Source organism: Oncorhynchus masou, chromosome 31 (genome assembly GCF_036934945.1).
Source record: "Oncorhynchus masou masou isolate Uvic2021 chromosome 31, UVic_Omas_1.1, whole genome shotgun sequence".
Classification (NCBI taxonomy): domain Eukaryota; kingdom Metazoa; phylum Chordata; class Actinopteri; order Salmoniformes; family Salmonidae; genus Oncorhynchus; species Oncorhynchus masou.
This window is the reverse complement of record NC_088242.1, coordinates 34,206,193-34,229,435: the sequence shown is the minus strand read 5'-3', so window position 1 is coordinate 34,229,435 and position 23,243 is coordinate 34,206,193. Positions and strand designations below refer to the sequence as shown.

Genomic DNA, 23,243 nt, shown 5'->3' with positions numbered 1-23,243 from the left:
TTTTTAAACACACCAAAGACCAACAATTCCATTTGCATACTGATTATCATTTATTATGACCTTTAAAAACAAACGTTTTTGTAAACATATATTTTCAAACAATACAAAAGCAGATTTGAACATAATCACAACAATATATGAATTGCAAAGCACAGAACATTGAAAAAAGTGAAAGTGAAAAAGTGCATAACGTTTAAGGAATTCTGACTAACTTCTGAAAAGAGAACATATGGCAGAAGTTAGAACAATACCAATTGTGCATTCTGTGGACAAAGTTTTTTTTATACATTACACATACAGTTTTGAATACATAAAATAGTCATGATATTTTTGGTTGAAAATACATCGGAAAACTTTGGGTCTCTGCTCCTCTGGAGTTCTCATTGAAACGGCTTCACAATTTTCATTGAAATATAGTTCTAGAATAAAGAAAAATAGTAATTAGGCAAGCAATAACATCAAAAACGTAGGCTAATGGGAATTTTATTTAACACAATCTGACCCTCTATCCTCCTCCTGCTTGTTCTTACCGGTAAAGAGTATAACAGGATTCCGATGAAGAGCAGCACTAGGATCAGAAGGATCAGTCCAATGAACATACACTTGAATCTGCGACACAAAATAAACTGCATGGTCTTACAGGGGTTCGTGAACCAGAAGAAGGATGTGTCTGGGCGGCTGTTGAAAGAGGAAAGAGTTTAATATGGTATGTACAGTTTGAGGTAAACATTTCTGATATGCCTATGAAAAGGGTGAATCTACACAGACCAGGGGAAGTCCTTACTTAGGGAAGTCAAGCTTTGGGTTCATGTTGGGTTCATCCCTGCCCTTCCCAGCAGGCTTCCCATCCACCTCATTCTCAGCCACAATTTCAAGAGTCATCTCGACCTTCCCCTACACAAGATGTTAATTCAGATTTATTCCACACAATGTTTCATATATGCCTCTGATTCGCAATTTAGTAATCTACTGAAGACCCCCTAAAACCAGGTTGATTTATAGTCTTAGTTTTGCCATTGTTAAAATTGATGACCGCTGAGCTGTACTCACACCAAGGACTTCCTTCCCATCCTGTTCAATGACACAGGGCCACCAGCCTCTGACAGACTGCTGAGCGAACAGCGAGTTGGTCAGGTCTGATTTGTGTGGCTCTGCATCCAACATCACCTTTATCATACCCAGACTGCACTTCTCTGGAGTCTTGGCAGGAGGGGTTAGGTTAAGCAGATCCAGCTCTACTGTGCCTATAAAATGAGCAGAACAGCACTGTGTTAATAGCAGAATTGATCAGCTGAAGCAACATGAACATTTTTGGTTGAAAGCAAGTATTGTATGGTAATGCATAGTGCTAGAGGTGTCTCACCCAGGTAATCATCCAATGAGAACTTGTCATTATCCCAAATTTGAACAATCAACTTGGGGGGTATCCTGAACTCTGTTTTGTCTAGACTCCAGAAGTGCTCCTGTTTAAGATGAGCAATAACAGGCAAAATTGTTGCCAATGAAATGCATCTCAATTTCTTACTACACTATTACGTTTAATATTTTTGTCAAGCCTCAACACACCTTCTTGGAGACCAGACATAGCTGTTCAGCGGGCAGGTATTCAAAGCCAAAGATGAACCTCCAGTTGAAGTTGCCATCTCCGTCCAGAGACCTGTAGTGGACATCAGTCTTCTGCTTGTCCTCCTCCATACCTGGCATCCAACTGAAAAGACAAACTGACAGGTTAAATCATTTAGGTTGTAATGTGCCATTGTAGTAGTTAGATCCTAATATATTTTCAACAGATAATTGATCAACACTAAACTCTATCCTCCAGATTCCTGCTTCCAAGAAAAAACAGGAAGTACCAGTGATGAGCTCAATACAGAAGTGGTCTGATGAAGCAGATGCTAAACTACAGCACTGTTGTTTCGCTAGCACAGACTGGAATATGTTTTCCGGAATTCATCAGATAACATTGACAAGTTTACAGTCACTGGCTTCATTAATAAGTGCAGCGACGATATCGTCACTACACTGACTGTACATATCCCAACCAGAAGCCATGGGTTACAGGCAACAACCACACTAAGCTAAAGGCTGGAGCTGCCACTTTCAAGGGGCGGGACACTAATCCGGACGCTTATAAGAAATCCCGCTACAACCTTCGACGAGCCATCAAACAGGCAAAGCATCAATACAGGACTACGATCGAATCCTACTACTCCAGCTGATGCTGGTCGGATGTGGTAGGGCTTGCAGAATATCACAGATTACAAAGGGAAATCCAGCCGCAAGCTGCCCAGTGAAACATGCCTACCAGACAAGCTAAATGCCTTCTATGCTTGCTGTTCCGGACAACTGATCAGTATTCGTAGCCAATATGAGTAAGACCTTTAAACAGCTTAACATTTACAAGGCTGCAGGGCCAGAAGGATTACAAGGATGCATACTCCGAGCATGCACTGACCAGCTGGCAAGTGTCTTCACTGGCATTTTCAACGTCTCCCTGACCCCGTCTGTAATACCTACAGATTTCAAGCAGATCACCATAGTAAATAAATGACTACCGCCCTGTAGCACTCATCTGTAGCCATTAAATGCTTTGAATGGCTGTTCATGGCTCACAACACCATCATTCCAGAAACTCTGGATCCACAACAAATTTTCACACTGCCCCAACAGATCCACAGATGTCAATCTCTACTGCACTCAACACTGCCCTCTTCCAGGTAGAAAAAAAGGAAAAGCGATGTGAGAATGCTGTTCATTGACTACAGCGCTGCATTTTTGGTATGCATTTCAATGGTAATCTACATTTGATTGATACCCTTTGACGTAGATATCGTTCATGTGCTCCCCAGTGATGCTGGTTTCATCCAGAATGACATCAGTGGTGTTCCAAACAACAGCTCGAAGGAAATACCTAAATGGAGACATGGAATTCATTAAGACTTTTATAGACAAGATTACTTTGAAATACCAAATTGAGAAAATTCTTACTTTTTGGCCTTGCGTGGTGCAATGTCAAAGGGTGGTCCGGGAAGGCCCATGCTTTTGGGGTAAACATCCACCCACATTTGAAGACGGCCCTATACAGGGAGTAAAAATACAGTTAGTCTCAGATACATGGAAGCAGTGGTAGACATTAAAGAGGAATACAACATGGACAGTGACCTGAGAGAGTTGGGGCTGGAAGCTGCTGAACAGTGTCCTGGTCTCCACATGCTCCGGCACCAATCCTTGAGTTCTGAGCACATGCAGAGGGAGACGTTCGTTGGCAGGGCCCAAGTGCTGGTGGATCTCGTTGTTAGCCTCTAAATGTAGATGGTAAAAGTGGGTTATCTCAAGTCACATAAAGGCTGTACTCAGGTCACACAAAACAATCTAATACGAACGTTAAGAAAAAAAACAGCATTTAAAGAATAAAAGTCATGAATTACCAAATTGAGCCAGAGTGTACTGTTCCCCATTGAATGACAGTGTGTTGCCATTGTCTTCTGTCATGGGTGGAGGGACACCTTTGAGGCGGGCCAGGTTCTGAAGGATCTCAGAGGGCTTCAGCTGGTCGCGCCATTGGTTGATTCCAGAGCTGTTTCAGGGAGATCAACACAGCAAATAAGTTCTTAATTGACCTGCCTAGTAAACTAAAATCTAAGTAAAAAACTATCTGTAGCTATACAACAGAAGGCAAGGGGCATTTTGTAGTGAACTCACATTACGATTTACAGTAGGAAAAAGTATCCTCACATGCAGTATGTCTGAGGTAGGCCACAGTAGGAGCCGAAGCGCGACAAGAAGCGGTTCTCCAGGTCAATCACCGTCTCTCCCACTTTCTCATCCCGACTCAGCAGATCATAGTCATACACAGAGATCTTCAGGTCTTTGTCTTCAGGCAAGAAACATGTCATCTCAAACATTCTATAAAAAAAGGAGGTTTAGTATAAGTGTAATGTACAATATTAGCCATAAGATCTTGAGGGTAAGTAAATATCTAAATTAAAAAGTGAGATTTTTACCTTCCAAACACAGGGTTGGTGGTATTTGGTAAGTAGTTATCTCGGTCCTCAATTGACTTCTTCCCCAGGGCAATCTTCATATAAGGATCACACTATAAAGGAAAGGCAAATTTAGAAAACATGTTGCAACATTGAAGCGATTCAATGTAGTATGCGTAAAATTGAAGAGGGCAGCAACACAGCAATGGACAATGCAAGAGCTTTGGATTCGAAGGTTATATCTTCATTTTGGGATAAACAGTTAGACATAACAAGGTTCACTACCTATAGTACCTTCAGAAAGTATTCACACCCCTTTACTTTTTCCACATTTTGTTGTGTTTCCGCCTGAATCATCTCTGGCCTACACACTACCCCATAACATCAAAGTGGTATTATGGTCTTGAGAAATTTTTGCAAATGAACAAAAAAAATAAAAGCTAAAATGTCTGGTCAGTAAGTGAACACCTTTATGGCAAGCCTAAATAAGTTTGAGTAAATATTTGCTTATTTAACAAGTTGCAGGGACTCACTGTGCAAGAAGTGTTGAACATGATTTTTGAACGACTACCTCATCTCTGTACCCCAACATACAGATAAATTGTAAGTTCCCTCAGTCAAGCAGTGAATTTCAAACACAGATTTAACCAAGACCAGGAAGGTTTTCCAATGCCTCGCAAAGGGCACCTATTGGTAGAGGGGTACAACTTTTTTTTAAAGACACTTAATATCCCTTTGAACATGGTGAAGTTATGAATTACATTTTTGATGGTGTATCAATACACCCAGTCACTACAAAGATACAGGCATCCTTCCTAACTCAGTTGCCGAAGATGAAGGAAACCACTCAGGGATTTCATAATGAGGCCAATGGTGACTAAACTGTGGCTGTGATAAACTGAGGATGGATCAAGAACATTGTAGTTACTCCACAATACTAATCAAAACGAGTGAAAAGAAAGCCTGTAAAATCAAATAAAAAACGCATTCTGTTTTCAAAAAGTTTAAATTTCAAAAAGTGGCAAAGAAATGAACTTTTGTCGAATACAAGCCGTTATGTTTGGACCAAATCCAAGACAACACAATGAGTACCACTTCATATTGTTAAGCATGGTGGTGGCTGCATCATGTTATGGTATGCTGGTCATCAGCAAAGACTACAGAGTTATTTATTTGAATAGCACTAAGCACATGCAAAATCCTAGAGGAAAACCTGGTTCAGTCTGCTTTCCACCAGGCACATACAACTTTCAGCAGGACAATAACCTAAAACACAAGGCCAAATATACACAAGTTGCTTACCAAGAGAATATTTAATGTTCCCGAGTGGCCTAGTTACAGTTGACTCAAATCTGCTTGAAAATCTAAGGCAGAACTTGAAAATGGCTATCTAGCTATGGTCAACAACCAATTTGACAGAGCTTGAAGAATTGTGAAAATGGGCAAATGTTGCACAATCCAGGTGGGCACATCTTAGAGACTTACTTAGAAAAGATTCACAGCTGTCGTCACTGCCAAAGCTTACTAACAGGTATGAATACTTGTGTGAATGATATTTCTTCATTTAATTTAATACATTCCCACACATTTCTAAAAACATGTTTTCACTTAGGGGGGTAGTGTGTGAAGACGGGTGAGAATTATACTTTTAATCCATTTTGAATTCAGGCTGCAACAAAATGTGGATAAGTAAAAATACCGCAATTCATGTTGTAAAGTTACAAATAATAGATGAATATTGCTCACGCCATTCAATGTCAAACCAATATGGGTTTAGAACTTTAAAGCCAATCATCTCAGAATCACATTTTTACAGATGTAATCTTATAACTCCAAGGTCACATCAGGACTCGCCTGGCCGTTGTTATCCTTGGGTTGCAGGTCGATGCCTCTGACCACATAGATCCTGACCAGGCACTCCTGAGGCCCGCTTTTCGGCAGCTCACGGAACTGGCGAGGAGGAAGAGCAACACCCGGGTCGTCTGATAGAGGGTACACCTTAAAAGAGCCCTGAACAAACAAAATCAGCCATCACTGACAGGTAGCAATGCATCAACTCGCCACTAGAATGCAGCAATAGCCTGATTTATGACTGAAGCATTCCAGCCATTTGTATAACTGAGCCAATGTGGCATGTTATGCATGAGACATGTAAGTGTAGGTATTTTGTGACATCGGTGAGCAACTGCTGTTCCACCTTGAATTCTCCAACGACAGATGGATCATCATCCCCATCTTCATTCTTGCCTCTTTTCAGTTTGAAGGTCCTGCAGAAATCAGTGAGTTGTTTGAACTCAGGAATCTCTTCCAGTTCTTTATCATACACCTGAAAACAGAGGATGTAAAATTGTATTTGAGTCTGGGGGGGGGGGGGACTATTCCAATTAATCAGTGCAGCTACTTCAGATGTATTCTGTTTGAGATGTCAAGGCTTCACCGTCAAAGTGTCATATCCTTTCTGAAGGTAAGGACGGCACTTCTCCTGATCTCCAATGGAAGCGTAGAATTTACTCCACCAATCAACTGTCTCCTTCTCCTAATGTGAAAAAGCAAAGTTAGTATCAAATTCAGGTCTGTACATCAGTGTGATAGAGAGCTGTGTGTAGAAGTTCATATCTTACCTTCTCTGCAAGCTTTAAGGAAGGAGAATGGGATGAAAGGAAAGATAAGTAAACAAGGTGTCAAGTCAATATCAGAGTCATTCGCAGGCCAGCTTGTGAATCAGTGTCACATGAATGTTCAAATCATGGGAATGTGTCACATGCATGATCAATCTGTTAGATTCTATAAGATCTGCTGTAGCATGAAGGGAAAAAAAACAGCTTATTTATTTGATTCATTGATCACCAAATGTGATCCAATGGCACGATTAGACATTGTTTGAATGCACGAGCTACGATTGTCTAGAAGGTTGATCATTGATTACAATAGAAGTGGTATAATTTGCAGTTCTGTCATTTTAAATAATTGTAAATGCATACAATTATAAAACAATTTAAATATGATCACCTGATCAGCAATATCCATTGTATTATAGGAATGAGTTGGCAAGATGTGAGAATGCAAAATCAAAAGAAGTTTCAATAAGGGTTTCTTTTTTGTTGTTGCTCAGTTCTAAATACAGGACACAGATGTCCTGTTTTATTAGATTAAACGTAATCTTATTTTTTTTTTGAACAGGTTCAAAGTTAGATTTAATTTTGTTTACTTCTTTGGATTAATCACATTTTGACTCTGCTCATACTCCTTCCGCAGCAGTCATTTCATCTCTCTATATAAACATGGATCACCGTTGAGATTTGAGAAAGGCAACCTCAACCCTGCAGTGTCATTGTCCAGCCTATAGAGTTAAACTATAGATGACCATACATACAAGATGAGAAGTAGGTGGCGGCCATTTTGTTGACTGCTGCTGATATACTCTACACAAACTGCAAGTCAAAGCGTCGACGTGAAAAACGGACACTTAGAATAAATCTTACAAGCTCTGAGTGTAATGTCAAACAAAATATGGTGAATGAGGGATTTCCCCTTCAAATACCTGAGTTTCAAGCAGAGGCCTCCCATCTTCCATGTCAATTCTGATGTCCCGAGGAGAAGCGGCCATCAGAGCCACTAAAAAAAAGTCAAGACAATTTCTTATGTACATCTCATATGTTGGAAAACCATTTCAATCTCAACATAGGGTGGTAGAATGCACGTGTAGTAAGTGTATGATAGAGACAACAGTTACCTTTGGATGACATGGATGACTTCTGGATGATGTAAGGGTCGCAGCGAAACTCCTCCAGAGTGTCTATGGTACACTGTCCAACCACTGGCTTCCTGCCAAATGGCCTGTGGTCGATCACCTTCAGCACGATGGGAGGGGTGTACATCTCCTCTTTGGGAAGGAGCTGAGGATAAAGACGACAACTTTGACATCGATCCCCTCAGTGAGGAATGAGAGGATGCCTACACTGGCAACATTTTACAAAAAAAAAAAACACAAGTGCCTGAGATCCAAAGCAAGCAGCTCTTACCACTTTGAGGAAGAGGACGGATCCAGGAAAGTTAGGGCTCTTCTTCATGTTCTTGATAACAGCAGACTGAACCACCTCTCCTCCACACTCCACCACCAGGCTAGGGGAGGACACAGTGGCCAACTGGTAGGTCTTCATGTTGCGCAAGCCCCAGGCCAGAATCTGGAACACACACAGCATATATAGTGGGAAACTGCAGGTAAACTTGTCATTTCTGTGGTAATGTTATGACTGAAGTATTGTAGTTTTACCTCAATGGCCATGAGTTGCACCACAGGCCGTATCCCCCGAGGCACCATGTACAGATTCTCTGCCCTCTTGGGAGGAACCAGAGGGAGGTCCATCCCAATCCCCTGGAGACAAGAGTACACACAATACATATAACCCTCTTCCTATAAGCCTACCCCACTAACCAATACTGCTCCACATCCTCCTCTGGTACTACACCTTATCCGTCAGGATGAGCTCAGCAGCCACAAGCACCTCCCCAGCCCGCCTGCCCTTGTGTGTGATGGGGGACCACAGCAGTTGAGGGGTCTGGTCCATGCCTGGGTTTAGTTTCACCAGGGGGACACACGTGCTCCGACCCAGCAGCTCATGTTTCCCCTGGGGCAGAGTGTAATACGTTAACCAACTACAGCCAGGATGAAAATCAGTCAATTAGGGGACTGTTGATAACCTGAGTAACTGACGGGACTTTGATCACACTCACCACTTGGTCATTGTCATAGAACTCCAGCACCACATCGGGGGGATAGTGGGCGATGTTCTGGGGGTCCCCGTAGATCTCCATGTTATGGAAGATCAGAGTCTGGTCCCACGTGGGGTTCAGAGTAGCCTTCATGGTCTCGGTGGTTTGACTCATGTGCAGGAAAGACACATGGGCATATGGATCTAGGAGGAGATCGAACACATTGTGTTATTCTCATAATATCTCACGTGTCAACTGCCACCAAATCAAGAGGATTTTTGACAGGGAGATGTGCAGACCCGAGAAGCTGTCTTTGTCCATGGCAACAAGGTTCCTGGCCTGGTAAATGTAGATGCGGAGGTGGTAGACGTGCGACCCTGCAAGAAGAAGAAAAAACACCCACGGTTAAGGCCAGTATCACAGAAATTCATGCCAACTATGTATAACTAAAGCACTCACTGTTAAATGAACAGGAAACAGTTGGAGTATTGGCACCAAAGGGCTTGGACGAATCAACCTTCTCATCTTTTCTCTTCTCATCTGTATCAACCCCCTGCAAAGACAAAAATCAAGAATCCCTCAGAATTAATCACTCAACAGGGATGGACAACTGCTGGACAAGTGTCGTCATGCCAGGGAGAAGAGAAAACCAACAGAAGCTGCAGGCCGCGAGGACCAGAGTCGCTCACCAGTGCCCCCTCCAGTTTGAAAATGGCAGATGCCCCTAGGCGGTCGGCGGGGGCCATCTTCCTCCTCCAGCGTCGGCGTCGGATTGTGTCGGTGGAACGCACCTTCCTGTGGAACTTCCAGCCAATCAGAGAGGAGAACTCCCAGCCCTCCGGGTCTCCTTGGTCTCGCTTCTGAAAAGGCAGGGGAATATATTAGACACCCACAATAATTAATGACAGTTTCCTATTGGCACAGTGAGCACGAACCTCAGCGGTTGTACCAGCAGCGGATCTCTTCCTGGGCCTGACCACTCTCCTCCGTCTGTGGACGTGGTACATCTTCTCTGCTGGCACCCATGACTTGGGCTTTTCATCTGGAGGGATGGTGATTCCATACTCCCAACCTGCATTTAAATAAAACCTTAGAAATTCATACACAATGCTTGAAAATACTACAGGTCATTTCTACAGTAGTAGACATTACAAATTCCAATTTCAAGTCAAGTCCTCCACTGCAAGGTCAAGCAGTGTGTGAAAGCAGACCTTTCTCATCCACAGCCCTGTTGTCATCCACAGCCCACTCAGCCTCCCAGCTCCAGCCTGCAGGACACTCCATCTCCCCTGGGTTCTGGGTCTTCTCCCCATTCTGCAAACACAATGAACAACACCTCAGTTACCTGAACACCGTTGTGTGTTTTTGTCTGTGTTGTTGTGTGTTCCCTAACCACGTCAGTGTAGGGCTCAGCAGCAGGCTTCCACTCTCCGCCAGGGAAGCGAGTCTCGTTCTGGAACACTTCATCTATGAATTCAGTGTGTCCCGCATCTGCCTCTGTCAACAGACTTGTACAGACACACAAAGAGATATTATTACACAGACTTAAAACCTGCTCAAAAAGACCTGGTACAACAATACTCCTCACTAATGGGTGGTTGATGGAATGAGAAAATTGAAAACAACCAAAGAACTGGCAGCCGGGTCATGTTCATTAGGCACCAAAGGAAAGAAAACAACAAGAAACAGGGAGGGCCTACCTAGACTTATCCAATATGAAAAATATTTTTTTTTTCTGTTTCAAAACAGCGTGCCCTGTCTGCTGAACATGACTGATTTCATTTGATTGTGATAAAGGAGCGCACATTTACAAATATTCTACCACTGTATAAAACATAAACATGAGTCTTACCCCTTCTCTGGGTCGATGAACCATTCTCCCTCCCACTCCCAGCCTCGCGGGGGCATGAAGTACTCCTTTTTCAGCTTCAGTTTGCCAGTCACATCAGAGTACTTGTGGCGTAAACCCAGACCCGTAGTTCCCCACTTTCCCAGCATGTAGGCCTGATTCTCATACTGCCAAGGGGGGGGAGGAAACAAACACTTGATATACATTATACAACACTCTCCTCCATTTCTATTAAGTTCAACACTCAAAAAAGGGAGTCATTGTCATAGAAACATACCAATTCAGCAAACACACTGAATGTCCCCTCAGAGAAAGTGTTGAACTTCTTCTCGTGTGCAGACAGGCCAAGCCAGACGTTGACTCTGATCTGGACTGGAACCTTCAGCCCCTTGTTTTTATCCATAGGGTACTGCATGAGGATAGTCCTGGTCCTGCCGCAGAACTGTCCACAGGCCTGTTCGCTGTAGGTGGAGTAGAGGAGCTGGTGGGCTGGGATACGGCTGTACGCCACTCTCGTCTCCCCCCTCAGCATCCAGATGATCACGTCAGGCATGCTGTTCTGGGGCTGGAGAGGGACACATGTGAACACACAATGTCCATTACATCCCCGGTTAATACAGCCCTACCACTGCATTCAAGGGTAATTTAGAGGGAATTTTACATGGAAACATGCAGTAAAAGTCAAACATTTGGACACCTGATTCAAAGAGTTTCCTTTAATTTTTTTTTACAAGTTTCTAAATTATAGTTGTCTATGAAATAACATATGGAATCATATAGTAACCAAAAAACAGATAACCTACTTTGTAGAATATAAAATAACCAAATCAAGTTAACACTTTTTTGGTTACTACATGATTCCATAGTTTGTCTTCACTACTATTCTACAATGTAGAAAATAGTAAAAAAAAAACCTTGAATGAGTAGGTGTCCAAACATTTGGCTGGTACTGTACTTAAAATGTGAAGAGCCTATAGCCCCAATTTTCATCCATTATAAAATCAGTGATTATTGATAGCATTTTACCAAAAGTATATCATGCCCAGACAAACAGCTCGACCTTTGACCTACCTCATCAGCAAGCTGCTTCAGTTTGTCTAGCCAGCCCTCGATGTCCACCAGGGTGTCCTTGATGTCGGCGGGCTCGTCTCTCATACGGTCGGCCCCCTCCTTGATAGTCTGCAGGGCGTTGTCCCGCAGCTTCTTGATCTGGATGTCCAGGGCAGTCAGGTTGGATTGGCCCTCCAGGTCTGGAACTTTGAAACTGGTATGACAGGGATTGGGTTAGATACAAATACTGGGTTAATAGTCATCTTCGCCGTGTTTGAGCTAGATCAGCAAGGAGTTATTCTTTGAAAACCCAACAGATTATCCCAATGTTTACTAACTAAACCCATTAAAAAACAAGGAAGCATTTACCGGTCAAGATCGTCGATCAGCTGATTCACCAGCCTCAGCCAGATCTCTGCCAGACGGTTGTCAGAAGCTTTAGCCAAGACGGCCGTCTTCATTGCAGTGATGTTAGATTGCTGAAAGGAGCAATAGATTCAAATTTTACATTGCATTCATACATTCTATGAATAATAGAATACCATTTACATTTTAATAATTTAGCACACTCCTATCCATAGCGACTTACAGTAGTGTGCATATATTTTCATACTATGAATGAAATCTGCCATGGCAAAAAAACAATAATTAACACATCTTACCAGGCGTTCAGATATGTACAGAATGATGTTGACTGCATCCAAACGGTGACTGATGTCCTCCCAGAATGATGTGATGACAACAACTGGCTTTGTGTCAGCCCAGGGCAGGTAATAGTAGTGGTTACCTGTTTAAAATAAACAAATTAGTCCAATTCACATACTCTTGTAGAGGTACCAATTACCAGATGTGTTTAATTTCTAAGGTGGCTTGGTCCTTTACCGTCAAACACAGCACAGCTGTACTGGGTAGTGGAGGACAGTGGTTTACAGGTGGTGTCCAGTTTGTTGCCATAGTTGCCGATGCTGACCTCAAACTGGATTGGTTCGCCAGGCTCCTGGAGCATGCTGGCACTGTGGAACACGGCACACAGACAGTACTTCCTCCTACGCTGGTATTTCTGATCAGAAAATAAAACGTGTTTGGTTTAGATTGAAATAAAATATGAATTGACTTACATTTCAAATAACTTCATTATTCAAAGATGTAGCATGTATTTTTCTTTGGCCATAACCACCAAAACAGGGCATACCTATAGGAGAAAATGGTAAGGTAAAATTAAGAACCAATGGGAGGACAGGTTACAGTACCTGGGCCACCAAGATGTCATCACTAGGGATCGCATCCACAGTCTTGTCAAGTTTGCCTTCCAGTTTAGTCGAGAGCTCAACCAGGATTCGTCCTCGATAGGCCACCCCTTCACCCTGTCAAAAGGAAAAAAGTATAGATCATTTCAATGTCAACATTAGTTTATACAGTCCATAACCAGAGATCAGTCAACATCTCAAAGCTTAGAGAAGTATTAAATTCCCTTGCAGGACCTACCTTGCCATAGTTCAGCTCTTCATAAGGGTCAGGAAGCCCAGTAAACTCCCTGGGACTCCCATATAGGTTGACATAGCAAGGCCCAAAGGCTGGCAGAAAACCCACCTCAGACTCCCCAGTCGTCCCTGTGGAGGAAATAGCTTCTTTTTTTTTTCTTTTACTAATGTGTCTAAATAATGAGCTGCACAAAGCTGTGGAGTTAGTTCTGCGTGTCAGAAGCTGATGTCTTAGATGGAGAATGGTTAACACAGCAGTAGCAAATCTAGGGCATCTGCTCTGTTCCCCCCCCCCTCTTTGGAGTGTTAGGTTACACAAAGAATCTCAGCCTCACACAGCAACTTAGAAATGCAACACATGCAGCAAATGAGCTTTCTCTCCATCTTTGGCAAACAAAAGGGGCACAGGCAACTCTGACAGCACAAACAAAGCATGCAAATTATATTAAAGTCACAAAATTCCATAACTGAATATGAAGGGTTAGACGGGACGCAAAATTGTTTGCTGTAACCTTGAGTACCAAGGAAGGATACCTTTGAAATGGCTACAGAAATGAATTGACCGGGCACAACTCTTAGCAGTCACACATTCACAAAGTAACTACAGTGCAGTAATCATTGTCTGGGGTCAAATTCAATACATTCTAAAATTCTTTGAAACTTCGTGCTGGGCTATAATCTGAGGAATTGACTAATGTGATGTATACAGTACTGCAAACTGCAGTATCCTTGACATGACGTGTTTGTGGTACTTGGCCAAATAAGATTTTTGCACTGGATGGTACTTTAATAATTCATCACATCTATTGAACCCTCACGTGATTGAGAGAACCCATATCCCGCATGTTCGGCTAGACAAAGAGAAAAAGGCACGTTCTGTACATTAGACAATTACAATAGAATATAGAGATGAATAGAGTAGACCTGTTCATTTAACAACCAAAGTGAATGGACATAATGTAATTAGACAACTACAATGGCATAGAAATCATATACTTGAGCTATAGATGGTGAAAGAGAAATAGTGGGGCGTAGTGGAATAAACCTCAATCGAACCATACCTTCAATTTCACCACCAGAGGACGCTATCTTGCCCAGATTCAAGTAGGTGGTGCCAATTGAGTCATTCCGAGTCAAGCGATCCCTGCATAAGAAGTGCAATAGCACAACATGACATTATCCACCGTCAACTTCACTGTCATCACATTTAGAGGACACACGGTTAGAAGACACAGTTTTCCTAACCTTTGACTTGCCCTGATTTTTCCACTATCCCCACTAGCAACAGACTAAGGCTAGAGTGGTGTTTCCCTGCCTACAGAATCCCAGCCTGGAACAGGGAGTGGCGGTTGACTGACTCATACTATAGTACGGCCAAGTTCCTCCCAGGCCAAATAACAAACTGACTGACCACACTCTGGAGACGCCATTACACAGCATACATGCAGGGAGCAGAGAGAGCACAAGGGAGGCACTCTTAGAGGGCTGACTATACACTACTTCCTGACCCCATTTGTGCAGAAACACAGGACCTTAGAAAGTAAGCATCTGAATAAGGTTCTAAAAAAGTGCGGTAGGTCGGAACAAAACTGACAAGAGCGCAAATTAAGTGCTTAAAAATGGATACATTAGTGTTCAGTAGAGAAGATACTGTTGACTTACCAATCAAATATGGTCAGTTTGATTTGTTCACACATAGAAGGGAACTGCAGAAAGATTGTGATTCAAAACAATTATTTTACAATTTACCAAAGCAGAAATCAAGTGCACAAGTTTTTTTTTTTTTTTTTTTTTTTTTTACCTTAACCTGAAGATTCAGCATTTGGTTCCATTCTGGGTTGGCATTCTTCTCAATGACTTGGGTGCACAGCTACAAAAACATTCACATATCAACTTCACTGCACAACCATTTCCATCATAAACAAATCCTACCCATGATGAGTTGTGTGGAGAGGAATGAGTACCTTTTTGCCAGCGAAGCGGGCCTCTACAAAAGGGTCCACTAGATTCTTCTTGTTCCCATCCCCTCCAAACATATCCTTCACTGACTGGGCAAAGGCATCATCCACTATGAAAAAACAAACAAAAAGCATACTGGTTAAGTTTGTTTTGAGAGGAAAGTATATACCACATCAATCCAAATCACAGTTTCAAGAGATACACTTTTCTAAATGAATAGCTAGCACAGATGCACACCCCATCTTAAGCGTAGAGAGCAAGCACTTAGAAGTCAGTGCTGAAGAACCTTAAAGCATAACAAATCAACCACAACAGCAGCAGGACGTGATCGCTACGACATTAGATATAGGAGTGGTGTACTCTGGGGAATGTCCTCGGCCCGGAACACTTTGAGAGACAGGGTGACCCATCGCAGAGTGACCCCCGCTGGCATCAGCAGGTTACTCTCTATGTCATCCTGGTCATCGCTCACGTCCCTCTTCTCTACCTGCGGAAGTCAACACACTGGTGTCACACTTTGCTATGGTAGGGACATAAGTTATTTTCATGTAAATCTGACGGGGGGGGGGGCATGTACATCCATACATTATTTATTTATTTTAAATTGCAGCGCCAGCCAAGATTAAGCAGTAGCGGTGCGCCGATGTTAAATGCATATAGGGGAAACACTGAGGAACTGTGGGAGGTACACCCAAACTAAAGGTTGTATTACTGAACGCATTACTGTACCGGTGGTTCGTCTCCCGTCCCAACTATGAACATGCTGACTTTGAGGTATCCCCTGGCCCCCGAGCTGTAGTCATCAGGGTCATTCAGAAGGAGCCACTTCCTCATCACGGAGTGATCTGTGAGACAGACGGGAACAACATTTACCTCCATAGACGGGTTGTCTGACAACATCACATAAATGATGCGCGTATCGATGAGTTTTTATGATTCTGAACATTGACAGCTAGCAACAATGACAAGCTTATGCCATGTGGAGAATCATAGATTGCTCATCAGCTAGTTGTATCTTGTTATTGATACCATGTCTTGTTTCGAGGTGTTTTGACTGATGTCTATACTAATATGGCTCAAATTTGCTAGCTAGACAACCAACAATTGTAACAATGAATTTAAGATATACATTTGCACAATGACCACTTATGTTTCCAATAAACATTGAGACTGCAAATACAGAGTCACCTCCATAAACCTACCTGGTCCATCATAAATAAAGCCAATCCCAACCTGTGGGAAACAAAAGATGGGAAATATCTCAGACTGATAAAATACATCAATCGAGTAATGGATTGTAAAGTTGGGACTCCTTCGTGTCCTTAGTCCTTGAATGTTTTAATAAGAGGTGGAGGGGAAAGGAGGAGTACCTTGAAGTCCCCCATGAGACTGTCAGCTCTCAGAGAGAAGGAGTCGTACACCTACAGAAGGAGAGCGTTGTTCATTAATTCAAGCGAGAATGAAATGCTATACAACTCATAGTAACTGAATGTTCACCAGTTAGTGCCAAAATGACCAACATTGAGTTCAACTTACCCGAAAGCTGATAGATTGATCGAATAGGTCTAATGGTAACATGTTGACGTTGTAAAAGAACATCTGTAAAGAGAAAGGAATCGGCATTGTTTAATGAGAAAAGCAAAGCCACAAACCTTCAGGACAAATGTATTGCAGTCATTTCTCAATTCGATAAGCACACATGGACTTAGTCAAGTTTAATCAATATGGCTGCCTTTACCTCATCAAAGAAGGGATTGTTTCCCCTCCTTATCCTTGTTCTGTGAGTCTGTCCACAAACATTCACCTTAACAACAGGTTTGATGTTATTCCCAGGGAGCTGTCGCCCCTCTATGATCCTGACACGGATCTGAGGGTAAGAGATGAGAATGAGAAAAAGGGAGTGAAAACAATGTTACACAGCATGACAGTTGTGTTTAGATTGATGTTAGAACCGCTGTGGGAGAATCCACCTGAAAGTCCTGGGGTTTATTGGCCAGGGGACGGTTCCGTTTCCTGGTACTCCTGACCAGTCTTTGGTTAGGGTTCCCAGGCTGACCATTGGAGGAGACTCCCCCTGCACAGCCACTCTGTCCTCCATCAATAAAGTCCTCATCCCTCTCTTCACCGCCACCTTCCACTGCAGACACACATCAACCCGTCATCAGATTAAAGTATATTCAACAGCACAAAGATTTTTTGCTGAAGTAACAGCTGATACAAGGATCCAAATAAACTCATAGGCATTTCATAATCCTGCCACTTGACAGGAAAACAAAGCAAAAATACTAATAGCTCCATGATGTTTTTCTTATTTGGATTATTAAGACAAGCATACCAGACAGCTCTTTTTTGCAATCAAAGTATTCATCCACAGAGCCGAGCAAACAAAAGTCCTCCATGATCCCAAAGACAAATGCTACCGTGGCACGACAGACCACATGACGTACCAGAATCACCAGCTGTGGCTCCTTCCTGTGGGTCATTTGGCTTTGTAGCGGCATTGGCTGGAGGGTCATAGCGAATCAGAAGGCTTACCGTGGCCTGGGAGGGGAATAATTGGTGGAATCAATCAATCAATCATCCCATTAAAACATGCTGGTATCAAAATTCAGATTGGAAAATTGCACCAGATTGTTATGCTCATGTGGTTAAGATAATAACGGTTTAATTAAAAATTGTATAATAGGGATTGAAAGGATTGCAGGGAAAACAGGTGTTTCAATTTGAGCTGATTGCATGATTGTTTTCCCCATATCCTTGGTAGCTGGTGAGTATTAACTAGTGAGGGGATTGCATTAATCTGGCCCATCGCTTGGGTAGGCGTAGTTTGCACTGGGTGGAAAGTGTTTGCGTTTGTTTTGGAACCGGGGTGCCTCCGGAGCATAAGCTGGCTGCCCTGTTCTGGCCGCCGGTGAAGTCTGCTCAAAACAAAAGTGACATAGGTTAAGCACGTAGAGTAATGAGTAGGATTCTCTGTGTTCACACGTAAAAGTGATTGCTTTTGATTTTTTTTTTTAAACACTTTATCTGCCTTCAATTGAAACTAATTAAAGCATATAATTTCATGAAACAGAGATGTTGTATGTTTCTGAACGATGGATCATGCTGCCTTGTTGACAACATAACCGAGCGGCGCAGATTGCTGTTCGATTTGAGCAGGGTGCGCCTCCCTCACCAGCTATGCCCGGTCACATGACCGGCCATAGACCGGTGTACCCAGGGCCAGTTTAATCGAATCCCCTCAGTGAAAAACATACCCCAATAGCCTGCCCCTTTTCATTGACAAGAGCCACATCTTGAGATAGAGAGGATTTGACTTGACCAGTTGCATGGTCCTTCAGTGAGATTTTTGCAGAGCCCAGAAACCTACAAAACAAGGGCAAACTTCAGATTCGGCTAGCTGTAAAAACAAATACAGCTGTCATACTATACAAAGGTGAGGGTTGAAATTACTCTTGACAATAAATAGTTCAATATTTGATTAAATATCAGGTGTCTGTAAGAAATGAAAATACTGCAGCAATATCCTTATCAGTAGAGCACCGTCATCTTCTTTGATGATGGCATTCGACATCCAATATTGATGGTGCATTACCACCACCAGCTGGACGAGGTAGTCAACAAGAAAATAAAAATCCATTGCGACAAAGGGGGGAAAATGACATCATACCAAATAGACACATCAACAAACAAAACACTTATTCAATCACAGTCCATTACAAAATACAGGCTGAGGGGCCTGTGAGGGCGAAACATTCACAGACAGGATTTCTCACAAGGCCTCGGCTGTGAAACAAAGACCCAAGAAACGTTCAGCTGCATTCACAATGATTTCAATTTTCTCTGAATTTTTCTCCACTTGCGATGTACAGTTTATGACCGTTGCAATAAATTATACAAAGTCCACCTTTTAAACATTGTTGGAATCGGCTAAACTTTGAATATTGAGATAATAAATGATAGAGACAAAGCCTTGATTAGAAAGAGTCTGTAACTAGCCAGAAGGCTTTGGAATGTGTTTGAGGGAAAGGAGGAGAGCGATGTGTTGATATAAGGAAGACAGACATCTGTGGATTAGATGAAGGAGGGGTTGAAGTCAGGAGGTGAGGGGTGAGGTCAGTTCCCCTTAAGGGAGTAATCAGGGTTAGTATCTGGTTACCTTCTTTCTCTTGGGCATAAACTAAGGATTGGAGAGAGGGAGTGTCTTAAGTAGGATGTATTTTACCTTTATTTTACTAGGCAAGTCAGTTAAGAACAAATTCTTATTTCAATGTATATAAACTGTGACGTGATAAATGTTTTGTTGTTTGATTACAGCTGTACAGAACCTTTGGGAATAATTCAACTTGGTTAAAGCTTCTCTAGTGTGCGTGGGTTATTTACTCTGAAAAATAAGAACCTAACAACATGTAACATTTCACGATCCCTCGCTTGATGAGAACCCTTAACTGGTCGTGGTGCCTCTACTACTATTGTCTTCCTCCCTGCCACTCGTTCCTTCCACTCTTCTCACCTCCTCCAGATAGGAGACACGCTGAACACACCTTGCTCTTGCCACCGCGGTCTCCTTCACCCTAACAGGGCACTCCAGGATTTTGGGCGCATGTTCGCCTCCACAATTGCAGCATTTCACTTCATCTGGCATACGATACTCTTCCCTTCCGCACACACGTGACACACGACCAAATGTTTTGCATTCATGACACTTAAGGGGCTTGTGCACAAAAGCTCTTGCAGGGTATCTCATGAATCCCAACTGTATATGAGATGGGAGAGACTATTCCTCAAAGAACAGTAGTATGGATAAAGTCCATTTATTTTCTCCATCCACCATATACAGGCCAGTCGATGTGCATCAACCACTCCATTGATGTCTTATGTCATCGACCTTCACTTCTTGCGCCACCCCAGAAATAACCCCCTTGACATTCCACGCCTATATCTTTTTGAGGCTTAAAACATGCTTCTTATTCTCCGCAGATAAACACAAAAAAATAATTAATAAATAAGACAACTTCCTGTGACACTTTCCTCCAACACGTTCCAGATTTTCCATCATGATGTTGAACGGATTGCCCAGGTAGCATAGATCCAACACCCTCACGCCGACTAAAAACTAATCTAGGAGTTTCCTCATTTCCTTCTCTTGATTTGAGTTCTTCTTCGCCACTGTAACACACTCATTTTCAATCTCTGTGCTATTATCTTCACCCGACTCACTAGCAGTTTCAAACAAAACCTCAGTTCACGCCATCGTCTCCGACAGTACATTGCTTGCTAGCTTTCGCTGTGGTCTGTGGGAATGAGTGGGCACTCGTGTGCTAAGTGATGACACCATGATAAAATACTATGATATGACTTGCTGCACCACATCACCTACTGTATGTATGAACAAATTGTTACAACCCTTTCAAGGACTTGAACTTGTACCCTCCAATCATGATTGATGTCTTTACAGACAGGATATGATTAAACATCCTGGTGGCTATTGTTAATAATGTCATTGATCTTTTTACACTTTGCAATTTATCTTTACTGGTCACTCTGCTTATGGGGAATAGTACATTTCCTATGCAGTGTTCAGACTGATCTCTTCTACATCTGGGAGGCTGAAACTTGAATTCTCTGGAGGTTGATACTCTTCTGGAATGCAGGATAATAAACCTGTGGATGTTTTTTGGGGGGGAGGGGTCATTTGAGGAATTCCTGCCCAAATCTAATAAGTCCAGAATCACAAGCTTAACATTTCTCTCCCAAGTTGCTAGGGTTACCAAGTATCATAACAGACCCTGGAAAACTATGTGAGAGAGGAGTCCCTATACTCTCCCACATCGTCAGTGTGTGTGTCAGATTAGGCTCACTCAATGGAAAGCTTTACTCACATCACATGGCCTGCACTGATGCATGCATATAACTGACAAAACTGGAGCATCAGACATCCGATTTCAAATGTGCTGAGCTGCAAAATACTGTAGCTAATCTACATTACATTACACAGGATTCACAGAGTGATCATTTTACTGAATTAACCTCACTAAAACATTTATATTCTGTAAAGTATGTGTTGTCTTCATAACACATAAAGCTTTCATGATTTTAATTGGCAAACAGCGGAAAATCTTTCTGTGGTTACATCTCCAGATTGTCACCATATGTCTTTTCCTCTGTGAATGGAAAATACTAGACAGACACCACAACATTTTAACTTTGGTCTATACTTAGAGGCCTGGACCCTCCCAACATGAATACAATCTTTCCCTATCAGCAAGTGCCATCCAGCTCATCCCAACAGAACAAACAGGGATTCATTCGTTGTTGCCTAAGATGGATCACCTCTCCCACTCACTGCAAGGACGTCTGAGCATGGCAAGTAGGGTGTGGGCGCTACATGTTGGGCCAACAATGAGGTCTCCTGAAAAAGTGGCTATGCTAACTTTTCCATTAACATTATCCCTAGAACGCATTGTAGTACTCTCAGTAGATATTGGGAATTTAATCGTATGCCATGCTACAAGCCCTGATCTGTTTATGTCATTATGGAGCTCTGTTCGAACCGTTTCAAGACTGCAGTTGACCCTTTCCCTTTTTGGGGTTAATTTGCAGGAGGTTGGTCTAATCTACAGTATACCTTCATTAAAATTGAACCGATTAAGAGATCTTGTAGTCACATCCTGTAATCACATTGCAGACTAGGCAGCTCTTTGCAACTTCATTTAGAGGACGGCTCTGCTCTGTTTTAATGAGGTGGAGCAAACTGGGTTTCTCTCTCTCCTAACCCTCCCCTATTACTGCAGGGGTGTATTCATTACACCTGTTGCAAAACATTTCTTAAATGGAGGCAAATGGAACGGTGAGGGACCTACCTGAATTTGTCCAATAGAAACTATTGTTTTAGTTGCAAAAAGGAACGTTGAGGTGTATGTGTGGGCCACTTACTTATCTTTCCCAATAGTTTCATAGTCTTTCACAATCACATCAATGTAAGATGAGGAATCAAGCGCAGAGCCCTTCAAATCAAACTGAAGGACCTGAAATCAAACATGACATGTATTAAGTATCAAATCAGGGGCACTGCCAAGGTGTTTGAGGTACACACAAATCATATTATTAAGCCTATTAGAGGGCAGGCAATGACAATATTATACAGAAGCCTACAATAGTACACTATCAGCGTTGTAGCTATTTTGAGCATATCTAGTCTTGCTTTGGCAATACAACTTTCCCAAGGACAAATACTCTGTTTGAACAGAAAGTACTTACTTCATTCCAAACTGGGTTTACTTCACTGTCAATTGATTTGGTTCTCTTCTTTTCATCTGAAAGTAACATTTGTTTTTTCCCCCACTTATTTCAGTCACATTTTACAGTTGCTAAGAAAGTATCCCATTCTTAGCAACTTGTACAGAGTAAAAGAATGTCAATGCAGTCAATAGAACTCCGGTAATATTGAATTGATACATTCATCAGTTGAGGTCCAATGAAAAGTTATTGCCTACTTCAAAGGACCACATCCTGATTTAACCAATCAATAAGTTACACCATCATCATTCTTCATCTCACAACCTTTGTTCTTTCTCAATGAATGCAACAAAAGGAAACGTTATGACATTTTCTATGTGTAAGGTGATGAGAGTAGCCCAATAAAGCAGACCATCAGATTTGTGGATCAAAATACAGAAATATAATCTCTGGGACATAAAAAGTAAGAGCACTTCCTTACCTTTAAAAATAATAGATGCTACGGGATCCGGTGTACTTCCAAGTTTATTTTTAGGCAGACCTTTAGCAGATTCTACCACAACCCGCAACATTATGATCCTCACTAATAGGATTCAGTATTGTTCTGGAATTACTTTTAAAAAACCGAATAGCGCGCAGCATCATCACCACCGCCACCCCATCACTAAAGCTAACAGCACCTATTTGAGCCCGTGTTAAATTTAGGAAAATATCAAGGGTGGGTCAAAGAGGAATAGGCTAATCGAGAGGTTTCACTCTCGCCAAAATTGAGCCCAATGTGTTTCTAAACTTGTTGCCTGCTTCCCGCCTTTGAGGCAACGACTCCCATTGTTAGGACGGAGACATGAGCATCTCGTCATTATACCGATCTTTGGGTGGGTGGGGATTTTGGGGGGAAGGGCAGTGTGCTGCCATCCTGTGTAAAGTGTTGACAGAGGAAAATATTGGCTCAGTGAAATAAGTAGGAAA

The 23,243-nt window shown here is 42.3% G+C and overlaps 1 protein-coding gene across 2 annotated transcripts; it reads right to left on the bottom strand.

The window, feature by feature from the left end:
- Positions 1-32: 32 nt before the first annotated feature.
- LOC135523862 (myoferlin-like) lies at positions 33-23,093 on the bottom strand. Of its 2 annotated transcripts, XM_064950838.1 has the most exons (53): positions 22,756-23,093; positions 22,296-22,351; positions 21,972-22,063; positions 18,293-18,401; positions 17,483-17,576; positions 17,006-17,172; positions 16,774-16,902; positions 16,572-16,634; positions 16,406-16,456; positions 16,238-16,268; positions 15,765-15,880; positions 15,396-15,522; positions 15,041-15,144; positions 14,878-14,946; positions 14,739-14,782; positions 14,138-14,220; positions 13,895-13,927; positions 13,081-13,205; positions 12,846-12,959; positions 12,478-12,655; positions 12,258-12,382; positions 11,965-12,074; positions 11,617-11,809; positions 10,823-11,110; positions 10,549-10,712; positions 10,090-10,204; positions 9,908-10,010; positions 9,632-9,768; positions 9,386-9,556; positions 9,156-9,249; positions 8,996-9,073; positions 8,718-8,899; positions 8,453-8,611; positions 8,257-8,358; positions 8,006-8,167; positions 7,717-7,879; positions 7,525-7,598; positions 6,605-6,616; positions 6,421-6,519; positions 6,181-6,309; positions 5,838-5,993; positions 4,005-4,096; positions 3,736-3,906; positions 3,429-3,577; positions 3,163-3,302; positions 2,989-3,077; positions 2,816-2,911; positions 1,567-1,708; positions 1,364-1,463; positions 1,051-1,244; positions 785-894; positions 531-678; positions 33-419 (listed from the first exon to the last, which is right to left on the bottom strand). In XM_064950838.1, exons 1-53 carry the CDS (start codon positions 22,844-22,846, stop codon positions 381-383), a joined length of 6,162 nt encoding a protein of 2,053 aa, XP_064806910.1. In that variant the 5' UTR covers positions 22,847-23,093; the 3' UTR covers positions 33-380. The 2 variants fall into 2 exon arrangements, with proteins under 2 accessions (XP_064806910.1, XP_064806911.1); XM_064950839.1 differs by lacking the exon at positions 13,895-13,927.
- Positions 23,094-23,243: the final 150 nt, after the last annotated feature.

Excerpts from the sequence above, each read along its gene's own strand:
- LOC135523862 (XM_064950838.1), bottom strand. The coding sequence starts at position 22,846 with ATGTTGCGGGTTGTGGTAGAATCTGCTAAAGGTCTGCCTAAAAATAAA. Across the intron at positions 9,557-9,631 it reads CTGCTGGTACAACCGCTGAG|AAGCGAGACCAAGGAGACCC; the intron begins GTTCGTGCTCAC and ends CTGCCTTTTCAG. Across the intron at positions 1,709-2,815 it reads AACGATATCTACGTCAAAGG|TTGGATGCCAGGTATGGAGG; the intron begins GTATCAATCAAA and ends TTGTCTTTTCAG.